The sequence below is a fragment of the Dipodomys merriami genome, unplaced genomic scaffold (assembly GCF_024711535.1).
Source record: "Dipodomys merriami isolate MVZ:Mamm:240054 unplaced genomic scaffold, mDipMer1.0.p SCAF_4, whole genome shotgun sequence".
Classification (NCBI taxonomy): Eukaryota; Metazoa; Chordata; class Mammalia; order Rodentia; family Heteromyidae; genus Dipodomys; species Dipodomys merriami.
The window spans coordinates 3,749,281-3,762,008 of record NW_027205603.1 but is presented as its reverse complement, the minus strand read 5'-3'; the positions used below and the strand labels follow the sequence as shown (position 1 = coordinate 3,762,008).

The window sequence follows — 12,728 nt, the reverse complement described above, 5'->3', positions numbered from 1 at the left end:
GCACTGTCATTACAGGTAGGCTGTAACCTTACTTCAGTTGGTTAAACTCTAGCTAATATTAACAGAAGCTAACATCAATACAGGTATGTTCACTCCTCGCCCCCAACACATTTTGTTTTTGCCAGTCCTGGGGCTTGAACTCAGGGCCTGAGCCACAGTGCCATTTCTGGCATTTTCTGTTTATGTAGTACTGAGGAATTGCACCCAAGACTTCATTCATGGGTGCTAGGCAAGCACTCTACCACTAAGCCATATTCCTAGCCCCTCACTTTCATTGCTTTTTTAACCTCAACTGCTACTTTTAACACCTAGTCCAGGAAATTAGAAAATTTCTATAAGAAATCAGACCTGAATTCCAAGCTAGGCCAATTTTTCCAGCCTTCATTCCCTAAAACATGAATGCCATTGCATTCGTGTTTTAAGCTAGAATGTTTTTTCTTTTAAGAGAAAGACCTCTACATAGGGACCTAATAATTATTTGCTATGTGGAATTTGGATATACAGTAGAGAATGTAAAATCAGTAAGAATAACGTTTTTGTTAAGTACCTAGCCAGACACAGTATTACATACCTGTAATCTGAGGCTCCTAGAGGATGTGAATGCAAGGCCAGCCTGAGGAACACAGCAAGATCTATCTACATCCGGATTGGGAGCCATGGGCATCACAATTCTCCAAAGGCTATATTCTGTTACTATGATTTCTCAGGAGTGCATTCTGAAATTTCCCATTACTCCCGTCCTCTGAAATCAGAGACAAGAAAAACTGGCATAGACCAACCATTCCCACAGACCACTAATTCCAAGGTCACTTCAGTAGCAGTGACCTTAAAGGTGGATGGAGAAATGAAGTCTGTCACCTCTACCTGGCCTCTGTCAGTCATGAAGTGACTGCTAACCCCTAGGACATCCCTGATGTGAACTTCAAAAGCTTGGCCTTGAGACCCAGACATTGATGGCTCACACTGTGATCCTAGCCTGTGATCAGGAGGCTGAGAGCTGAAAATTGAAGTAGTTTGAAGTCTTACCTCCAAGTAACCACCAAAAAGCTGGAAGTAGAGCTGTGGCTCAAGTGGTAGAGGACTAGCCTTGAAAAAAAGCCCAGGAACAACAACCAGGCCATGAATTAGACCTCTAAGGTTGGGCATAAAAAAAAGCTCTGTCTTGAAGACAAAGCGTGAGAACTGACAGCCGGGATGTTTTCACTATTCAGCACTGTTTAAAATCAATTTGCCTGCATTTTTAAAAGCTGTATTCCCACCTTTTGAAAAAGTAACATTGGCACCATGTTAATGTGGTTAGCAGTGACCAGAGAACCACTGGTTCCATATACATTCAGTGAACCCATACAAATAATTTTAGAAAACACTCAATATGATATTTCTTGATTCTAACACGACTGAAACGGTTTTATTAAATAAAAGTTTATTGTCTACTGTTTACACTCATGTTGCTGCTATAAGTACAACAACAGACAAATTCCTAGCATGAATTACTCATTGTTCACCCCCATTGAACTACAGACATTGCTTGAGAATTAGATCTTTGCTTTAGGGACTTAGGAAAAAAAAAAGAATTGGGACGTGGCGTGTTGAAAGCATTCTCAAGTGACTGGGTGGAATCGGAGGCATAGCCAATACAGTCCAAACAGCACCCACCGTGCTGTCTCTGGAAAGTGATGAGAACCAGGAAGATGAGACGCAGGTGTTGCCAGCGACAAGAAATAACTTCAGTGCTTGATTTTTGCCCATTGGGCTAAGTGGCTGCTTTGGGAAGGGACAAATAAAGGAGGGAGAGGGACAGGGAGGGTAGGGAACATGGATACTATGAGATAAAAAAGTATAAAAAGTAATTATCTAAAATATAGATCAGATATAAATGTTCCAGAACTCATTAGATAAGCTCAAAAATACTGGAAGTGGCAATTTGAACTACATTTATTTTTAAACAAGGGGGATAATCATTCTGAATGTTGTGTGCAAAACAAATCCAGGTCACCGACTCACTGTCCTGACTTAACACAGCAAGGTAGATGCTTCAGTTTCCAGCATTATGGGCAACACTGGACATGTTTAACGAATAATGTAAACTTGAGTTTTAAGGCAGCTGGTACTAATGCTGCTCACAGGCTTAGCTTGGTGCCCATAGAAATGGGACAGTAGCACTTGAAAACAAACTGAGGGAAGGAAGGGGGAAACCAGCATTTTTTGACAAAAACAATATGTCAAAATATTTTCCCTTTCACACACACAAAAAGAAATAACTTGAACATTTAGAAAAACAAAGCACCCATCCCACCAACTTCAGCTTGTTCCTTAACAAATATTTCAAAATACTGATAAATAATAGTAACTGCAAGCAAAATTCCAGTGCCAGACCCAATGGCTCCCAGAAAGTCAGCCAACACCGACAGGGCACCAATGCACAGACCTCCAAATGCAGCCGCAGTGGGGATGTACCTGCAAGACAAACCCTTGTCAGTCAGTGGATAGGAGTGATTGTCTAAGAAAATATAAACTAGCCAATCAGCAGTCTGCAAAAGCTATCCATTGAAACCTATCAGATGAATGATAATGAGGAACTGATTAAGGCAAAAAAATATGACTCCCAGATTTCAAAAAAATAGTAATTAAAAGCCAAGGAAAGCAATATATAATTCTTAGAACTGAAGATCAGAACCCTAAACTGAGATTCAAGTATTACAAGGTTTAATACTTTAAAATAGCCTCTATTATCCTCTCATAAAGTGAAAAGTAAATTTCAAAATGTTAGGTTGGGAATATGGCTTGGTGGTAGAGTGCTTGCCTACCATGCTCAGAGCCCTGAGTTTGATTCCTCAGTACCACATAAACAGAAAAGGCTAGAAATGGCACTGTGGCTCAAGTGGTAGAATGCCAGCCTTGAGCAAAAGCAGCTCAGGGGCAGTGTCCAGGCCCTGAGTACAAACCTCAGGACTGGCAAAAAGAAAAAGTTTTCTAGTTGTCAGAATTATGTGACAAAATTAAAACAGTATTATTACAGTATTAAAACAGTAACTTGGCTTCAGGTGCACACTAGAGTCAACAGGAAAACTCTTAAAAATGGTTTTTATTAAAACTACTCAAGGGGGCTGAGTAGGGGGCTCAGTGGTAGAGTGCTTGCCTTGCATGCATAAGGCCCTGGGTTCAATTCCTCAGCACCACATAAGCAGAAAAAGCCAGAAGTGGTGCTTTGGCTCAAGTGGTAGAGCGCTAGCCTTGAGCTGAAGAGCTGAGGGACAGTGCCCAGGCCCAGAGTTCAGGCCCCATGACTGGCCAAAAAAAAAAAACTACTCAAGGAAAAGACGAGGGTAGGCAGACAATAAAACAATGGCAGACAGATGGTAATTCCAGATGCCAGATGTTCATTACAGTATTCTCTGAAGTGTTTCATGGGACTTAACGCAGGGCTTACTCAAGAAGGCACTCTAGGGGCTGGGAAGGTGACTCAGTGGTAGAGTGCTTGCCTTGCATGCATGAGGCCCTGGGTTCGATTCCTCAGCACCACATAAAAAAAAAAAAAAAAAAGGTGGCACTCTATCATTGAACTACTCTACGTGTCCCTTTTACAGTGGTCATTTTCGAGGTAGGGCCTGGCTTTATGCCCACTATAGACTAGGTGGCAACTGTCCTTCTTGGTCTTCCCCATATTGCTAGGAGTGACAGGCACACATGATGCCCAGCCATTGGCTGAGATAGTCTCACAAACTTCTTTTTGTCCCCAGCGCCTGGCCAGTGTTCCTTCTTGCCAAGTAACACTAGCGCCCTTTCAACATAGTGCTGGGACAACTGGACACCAACATGCAAAACAGAATGTGGCCTCCATCCTCTGTCAGAACAGTTTACTACAAGAACTAGGAAGTTTTGTGAAATACATAAATGTCCAGAATAAGCTTATAGAGAAAGTTAGTTGTTGCCTGAGGTCTGGAGTGAGAGGATGAGTGGGAATGAGGAATAATTCATGGATATGGGATCTGTCTGAAAAATGAAAATGTCCTTAAAAATTACATTGAACATACCTGACTCTGAATAGACAGTTAAGACCACTGAGTCCATGAAGTGGTATGGAAATTACATCACAGTAAAGTTGTTGCCAGAGACCTACCCCCAAAGCCTGGAAAAGTCTTTGTCACTAATTATTCTAACTTTTTCCCTTCAAATTCTTGCTCCATATGAGAAGTGACATTTAACAAAAAACCTAATGTCCATATCAAAATTGATACCTAGTTCCTTTAACTGCCTGCCCAGTGTTAAGATTATGTAGACCAGTAGTTGTCAGTGTTGGCTGGCTGCAGAGAGCATTCACAAAGTACTAACACCTGTCCTGCAGTAATTGGCATTCATTTCCAGGCTTTGGGGGTTGGTCTCTGGCAACAACTTTACTGTGATGTAATTTCCATACCACTTCATGCACTCAGTGGTCTTAACTGTCTATTCAGAGTCAGGTATGTTCAATGTAATTTTTAAGGACATTTTCATTTTTCAGACAGATCCCATATCCATGAATTATTCCTCATTCCCACTCATCCTCTCACTCCAGACCTCAGGCAACTACTTATTTTCTCTATAAGCTTATTCTGGACATTTATGTATTTCACAAAACTTCCTAGTTCTTGTAGTAAACTGTTCTGACAGAGGATGGAGGCCACATTCTGTTTTGCATGTTGGTGTCCAGTTGTCCCAGCACTATGTTGAAAGGGCGCTAGTGTTACTTGGCAAGAAGGAACACTGGCCAGGCGCTGGGGGCAAATAGAAGTTTGTGAGACTATCTCAGCCAATGGCTGGGCATCATAGTGTGTGCCTGTCACTCCTAGCAACATGGGGAAGTTCTATTTGTTCTATAAAGGACTGAGTGTGAGGCACTTACCTATTGAGCTCATGGACCATAGATGTATCTCTGTGACCTCTCATTACCATTTGTTGTTCTTTAAGCTGTTTAGCTACCTGCCAGGAGGAAAATAAAATCAAGTTCTTATGAAAATGGAACCAGGTAAGTTGAAGGGATACGGTGGTTAGGAGATACAGAAGAAAACGATGGAAGGAGTGACACTGATCAATGTCACAAGGGAAGGGGTGACATTGTACTCATAAACTGACAAGTCGAATTGAAATCTTTTGTACAACTTAGATTATACACACACATTTTTTTAATCAAGCTCTTAACATTTTACCACCCACTCCCTATCAGGCATGAAGTGTTTTCCACACATTAAAAGTGAAATGTAAGTGTCTCAAGAGTGACATTGTATCATTCCTATTAAAACAGAGGAAAGAGGCTTCAATGCTGTCAAGTACATATCAACTAAATGTTAAACTGGGGTTTCTCAACCTTTTTTTCCGTTATCACCTCCATAAGGGGAAGTGAAATACAAAGGCAAAGGGGTTTGGTATGTAGGGGTAAGTTTTAAAGGATCACAAACCATTGTAAAACCTAAGCATCTTTGACATTTGGATTTTTAGCCTCATTAAGAATATATGAAGTAGCCAGGCGCCGGTGGCTTATGCCTGTATCCTAGCTACTCAGGAGGCTGAGATCTGAGGATCGCGGTTCAAAGCCAGCTCAGGTAGGAAAGTCCGTGAGACTCTTATCTCCAATAAACCACTCGAAAACCAGAAGTGGTGCTGTGGCTCAAGCAGTAAAGTGCTCGCCTTGAGGTGAAGAGCTGAGGGACAGCGCCCAAGCCCAGAGTTCAAGCCTCACAAACAACAACAACAAAAATATATAAAGTAAAGCTTGAATGACAAGAGTATTGATTACTATTCGACAACTAATGAATTATTTAATTTGCTTATGAATCAAGAGAACTGTCTTCAAATAAAACAAATACTTACATCTTTAGCTGAGGACCCAGAGACCTCTATCCATGTCTTAGAAAAGAATGCACACGACCCCAGCATAAAGATGATGTAAACGACCACATGGACAGGATCCTCAAATATGGCGCCCATGGACTCAGGAGGAGAAAGATAGTAACAGAGGCCTCCAACCGGGTAAGAACGAGCGGGTCCACCCCCACTGACATCCTATGCAACAAGGAATTACAAATGGTCAGCCTGACCAAATACTTATCAAACATACTCATCACTGGGGATGGAACCCAGGGTTTCACAGAGGTTAAGCATGGACTATACATACCACTGAGTTACCCTCCACTCCCCTCTTATTTCTTATTTTGTGATGAAGTCTTGCTATATTGCTCAGGCTGATCCCAAACTTCTGGGCTCAAGAGATCTTCCTGCCTTAGCCTCTTAAGTACATGAGACTACACAATATACCAGGCTACAATTTATTTTTATGAATTCCAATTTTTCAAAACTTAAGATAATATTTTAAGCCTAAAATTCCTAAAAGCCCATGATTCTATATTACTTGTGACTTTTGATCTACTGCTTCATTCCTTTAAAACTCTGTACTATTTTGTAAAAGTCATTTTTAATATATCACTAACAAACATTAGGATGAATTTTTTTTTGGGGGGGTGGGGAGGAACAGGTTCTATGGCTTGAACTTATAGCATAGGTGCTTGTTCCTGAGCTCTTTTGCTCAAGGCTAGCACTCTACCACTCTGAGCCATAGCACCACTTCCAGTTTTTTTGTGGTTAACTGGAGATAAGTATCTCTTGGACTTTCCTGCCCGGGCTGAATCTGAGCCTCCTGAATAGCTAGGATTACAGATGTGAACCCCCAGCACCCAGCTTAGAATGAATTTGGGGGGGGGGAGGGGGTTACTGGGGATCAAACCCAGGACATTGCACTTGCTAGGCAAACACTTTGCCACTGAGCTACATCCCAGCACTGTGAATTTTTTTTTTTAAGCATTACATCTACAAAATCTTTGCCTTCCTCAAAACAGGAATGTGAGCACATTTACAACCAGTCTGATTCTATTTAGAACATGAAACTTCTTGGACTGTATCAGAAACATCAAAGTATCCTGAGTGATAATCACATTGATTATCACATTTCAAAGTATCAATAATGCAATCAGCTGGATCTGGTGTACACATCTGTAATCCTGGCATTCGAGAGGCTGAGGCAGGAGGATCTTGAATCTGAACTAGCCTGGGCTACAGCTAGAAACCAACTACAACTACCAAGTGAGACCTTGCCTTTAAACAACAAGCCGGGCACCAGTGGCTCATGCCTGTAATCCTAGCTACTCAGGAGGCTGAGATCTGAGGATCACAGTTCCAAGCTAGCCCCAGAAGGAAAGTCACAAGACTCTTATCTCCAATAAACCACTAGAAAACCGGAAGTGGCGCTGTGGCTCAGCTGCCTTGAGCTGAAAAGCTGAGGGACAGCGCCCAAGCCCAGAGTTTAAGCCCCACAACCCACAAAAAAAAATAAAATAAAATAAAAAATAACAAGAACCAAAACAATTGGCAAAAAAAACAGCTCAATGCCCAAACTTTATATGATTTGTTGATTTGTACATTATTATAAGCAGTCTAGACATATTAAGTATATAAACATTTTGAGAGTAAGGAAAAGGGTAACATTGTCCAAAAAGAAATGTACTTTTTTATTTTTTGCCAGTCCTGGGACTTGAACTCAGGGCCTGGACACTGTCCTTATGTTTCTTTTGCTCAAGGCTAGCTAGCATTCTACTACATTCTGTGTGTTACTGAGGAATTGTACCCAGGGCCATGCCAGGCAAGCAGTCTACCACTAAACCACATTCCCAGCCCCATCTTTACCTGACTATTCTAACTATAACCCCTATGTACATCACCTTTATAATAACAATTTTTAAAAAAAAATGAAGTCTGGCCACCAGTAGCTCATACCTATAATCCTCAGGAGCCTGAGAACTGAGGATCAGGATTCTAAGCCAGCCCAGGCAGGAAAATCCATGAGACTCTTATCTCCAATTAACTACTAAAGAAAACAGAAGTGGCACTGTGGCTCAAAGTGGCAGAGTGCTAACCTTGAGTGAAAAGCTCAAGGACAGCAAGTGCCCAGGCCCTGAGTTCAAGCCCTATAACTGAAAAAAAAAAAAAAATATATATATATATATATATATATATATATATATATGATAAATACACAAAGCAGGCAACATATTTCAAGAATATTGCAAAAAATGAACTATTAGGCTAGAATACAAATTCTAAAATTACATTCTCTGCAAAATAAAGGAAATATTTTTAATTCTATAATTTAAAGAGGTAAAACACTCAACAGAATTTTAAGCCAATCAAAATTTAATAACCCTTTCTTTAGCTCTTGTCTTGTTAATCCACAGCTACATCCAACCCAGTGAATAACAAGCTAGTTTATTGTCATCAGGCCAAGGAAAATGGGGAAGGAAGATGCCAATACCCCTTTTTATCTGCAGATACCTTCTTTGTTGTTTTAAGAAATAGCTGTGCAGTTTTTAAAACAAAAAACCAAAAGACAAACATTACTATAGACAATAAAGGAATAAGACTACAAAATAGGAAGTCACTTTATGAAAGCACCTGTGATTTTTACCTAAAAGGTCTTTCAAATGATATGAGAAAATGCTTCCTATGGGCCTCTCTCTGCTCTTAACAACTAAAGGACCTAAGCAGAAGTTATGTGAACAGGTGCCAAGCCCAGCATTAGAAAAAGCTAACATACACCAGTGGGTTGTGGCATGGCTTAAATGGATCTAAATGTAATTACTTCCTTTAAATACTGTTGACACTCACTATTATTAAGCAAGGAGGTCTTAAGTTCAAATACCAATACTACTCCAATCCCCCAAAAAGTCTCCTGGACAGTAAAATCATTAAATATCCTTAACCAATCTTGGTCTTATAACACTAAGTCTTCCAGCCAAATAATTAAATGCTACAGATAAATGAATCTGAGACTATTACAGCTTCAATGCCTATCCTAGGCAAAAATACAAACATGAAATGCAAATGATAATTTTAAATACTTGGCAAATATAAAACATATACTCACAGCCCACTGTCCCAGTAAGTTAACTAAGAAGTTGCCGCTGAACCGCACAGAGAGCATCTGGGATATAACATAGAGGTTTGAAACCAGGGCAGACTGGAGGATGATGGGAATGTTGGATGTGTAGAAAAGCTTGATGGGATAGCTACTGTACTGTCCTCGATACCGGGCCGATTTGATGGGCAAGTCAACACGAAATCCCTGAAAACAAAATCCAGAGTAGCACTTATCAACACAAGAGTACAAGCCAGGTGTGGTGGCATACTCTGTAATTCCAGCAATGAGGAGACAGAAATCAGAGGATTGCAAGTTCAAAGAACAGTGTATGGGTGGTGATGTGTGATAATGCTAACAATAGATAGTTTCCAATTCAGTATTCTGCACCTTCACACAAATCTAAATGTCGCCAGTATTTGCTTGACTAAATAGATCTCCAAGCCCCAACCAGTTAGACATTTACTTTCAAATGGCATTCTCTTTAAGAGCAATATAAAAATACACATCTCACTTCAGTGAAACATGATACTTACCTGAAAATATATAACAACAGCAAACACAAAAACAGTAGCAATGAGATTCATGAGATTGGGTAGGTTCTGCCGGTAAAATGCCTCCCTTAAAGCTCTGACTTTGTCTGTCCTGGTGGCCAACAAATGAAACAGAGCTATGACTGCACCCTCAAACTCAGTACCTGAGAAATGAAGACAGAAATGAACTGTACACACCTTTTTAAAAGTCATCAGGTCAAAACAAATCATCTGAAACCCCATATGTGTGCAGACTAAAAATATTTAGACCACAGAGGCAAATTTCAGCATAATCTGAAGTTTTCTCAAGAGACAATTCTTGATAAAAAAAAAAAAAGCATCCAAAGTAAAATCTGCAAATATTTTTTTCATTCGTAAGGTTTGCCTTTCCTTTGTGGAAAGGGAGTATTTTAAGGAAATGTAAAAAAGCAGCAGCAAAGCAGAATAAAAATGTCAGAGTCAAAGGACATATATTTATCAAGCTTGCTTTTACATTTTGTACTATATTCTTAGATCTGGGATCAGAGTTAGAGGTTAAGTTAGATCAGGATAAGAGCTGAGAGAAGTAGAAGGAGTAAGGGGAAAGACAGAGTGAAATCTTTCAAACTTAGATGCCAATACAAAGCCAATTAGAGAAGAAGCAAAAGTATGAATGCACAGAATACAATGATGTCTTTTCATTTGGGAAATCTTAATCCACTACCTTTCATTGCTTCAGGAATGCTGCAGCCAATCAGGTAAACGACTTTGGCAGCTATGGCTTAAGCAAAGTCAACAAAATTTATTTAAAGAAAACAGAAAAAAAAGTTTTAAAACCTGCTTGCAATCATGGAAACTTGAAATGACAGAGGTTGAAATTTAGATATTCTTTTTAAAATAGAATTACATACTCAACACATCTCTGCTTATTAAGTTTTAAACAGTTAGCATTCGCTGTCCCCTGGGCCAACAAGCCAGAACAGCTACAGGTATGTCCACTGCCTGGCGGACACATGTCCAGCACACATCAGCAAAACTCGTGCAGTTGTAGTCACTGTGCAATGTACCTCTGCCAGTGTTAATGGTAGTGGGACTAAAGGCCTTCCAGACAATGGTTTCACAGATGTTGGTGGCAATAAAGAGGGAAATACCAGACCCCAAGCCGTAACCCTTCTGTAGCAGCTCATCTAACAGCAGCACAATCAAACCAGCAACAAACAACTGTAGGAAAAGAAATGCACGTAAGCGGAAGCAAGAATAAACTCAAGAAAGGGGAAGACACAGCAGGCTATTTCAAAGTATGGGCACTTTCAATATCACATGTAATCATCACACTAACTACTATTACCAGTCAGCTTTTGACCTGCTTTACTTCAGTCAGAAGCCAATTTTGAAAATCAAGATTAGAAATATTGTTACATTCTAGAGTATACATTTTGTCTTTAAAGTATATACCATTTGAATAGTTCCCTTATTATGTTTTAAATAGGGCCTGCTTGAAAAACAAGAATGATCACAGCTGTAGAATTTCACAGCAAGAAACTGAAAACATTCCAAATACTTTCAGTCAATAAAAGGCAAAATGAATTACAGAATAACAAATGCAGTTTTATATTGCCATTAATTAATAAGAATGAAGACTTACAAAATTCTATCTATAGTTTGTATGTTTACATATATTTTACATATACTATATTATATAAAGTCAAAAAGTAGAGCACAATTAACATGCACAGATTATAACACTGTAAAACTAAGTTCTGTACTGACATGACAAAAACTGCATGTAAATCTGAAGACAGTTAAGAGTTCCCCAAGTTCCTAAACTCTTAACTCTAACATTTTAAAATATGGAAGCTACTGACTTCAATTTGTGTGATATTAAGCATCCTTAACCTTCTTGTTGGAGAAGATACTTCTGTGACAACATGCTTCAGGTACAAACAACCCATAGCCTTCCCAGAGACCTCAGTCTCAAGCCTCCTTCCTGACTTGAGTGGCCTCAACCAGAGGGGAAGGAAAGACACTATGTTCCAGCCTCACCCACGTGCCACTTGAAAGACACCATCCTACTGACCCCATAGGAGGCACTGCAAGTCCTCCCAACACTGAAGACTTGCTCAATACTACCTGGCAAGAGGACACAGCAAACCTCATTATATCATTTATGCAAGCTTACCTTTACACAACATTGTTGGGGTGTTTTCATTAACTACCATTTTAGTGATGATATAAATCCTAAATTGCCAACTTACAATCGTTTAGCTTGACCTTCAATACACTGGAAAAAGTACAATTTTCAAACTTAGAAGAGAACATACTAACCCTAGCTTTTTGGAAACCAAGTTTGACATTCTGCCAAAAAGTGAGGACTTACTACTAGATTTTACTCTGACCAAAATGAGGTAATGGCTGAGAATTCCCAACAAACACAGCCACCCAATCGCACACAAGGAATAATGGCTGTCCAGCAATTATCAGCCAACCAAATGCACTACCCTGGGCTCTGATGGGTGACCTGTGCAAAGTCACACAAGCGGCTGTGAAATGATGGCTACTCTAAACTTCTGGTTCAGAATAGTGTCTGACTTCAGAGTGCTTCCTTGGCTTAGAAAAGAGACTCCTGTTTTCCCAAGCAGGGAAAAAAGGAACTAGAAGGAAAGCTCAATGAGGAATGATTTCTACCATTAAGGAAGGAAGGGTGGTAGTAAGAAAGCATAGGTGCTTGTGAGAGACCAAGAAGTAGCAGCAGGCGTGTGAGCAACACAGTGTGAAGAACAGAGCAGGTAGCCTCAGGCGTATAGGAAACAACCACACTTGGTACTTGAACCCTGATGTGCAAGCACACAACACTTCCTTTGACAAAATATGCTTATGATTACTATGTGCCAGGCACACTGACATTTCTGGTTGGTTGGTTTGTTTTTACTTTAATCAAGATTCAGGCCCATCAGTGGAAAAGACTGTGTATGAGACAAGAACAAATAAAGTAAGAAATACCTTCCATACAGCATGCAAACCGTTTTCAAAAACCTATGTTTCTAGGTGAAAACAAACTGATCCAATCTTAGCTCTTCCGTATATCCACATATTTTCAGTGTTAGCAATGCCTTGAAAAGACACAAATGGGTCACTTCCCACCGAGGATCAAACATGACATATTTGTACATTAACACTAGAAGAATTAATCACAACACAAATACTTATATCCCTGAATTTATATAAACAAATTAATATGTATTCACTTGTATTTTATTGGATAACTACTCAGAGAT

At 39.8% G+C, this 12,728-nt stretch overlaps 1 protein-coding gene across 1 annotated transcript in view; it reads right to left on the bottom strand.

The window, feature by feature from the left end:
• Positions 1-1,400: 1,400 nt before the first annotated feature.
• Positions 1,401-12,728, bottom strand: part of Sec61a2 (SEC61 translocon subunit alpha 2) — a 31,180-nt gene continuing 19,852 nt past the window's right edge. The window contains exons 7-12 of the mRNA XM_069990358.1: positions 10,521-10,674; positions 9,478-9,638; positions 8,951-9,148; positions 5,848-6,039; positions 4,883-4,959; positions 1,401-2,457 (exon numbers count right to left, since the gene is read on the bottom strand). Coding sequence (XP_069846459.1) covers positions 2,271-2,457; positions 4,883-4,959; positions 5,848-6,039; positions 8,951-9,148; positions 9,478-9,638; positions 10,521-10,674 — 969 coding nt within the window. The 3' untranslated portion in view covers positions 1,401-2,270. The remainder of the gene's footprint in view (positions 2,458-4,882; positions 4,960-5,847; positions 6,040-8,950; positions 9,149-9,477; positions 9,639-10,520; positions 10,675-12,728) is intronic.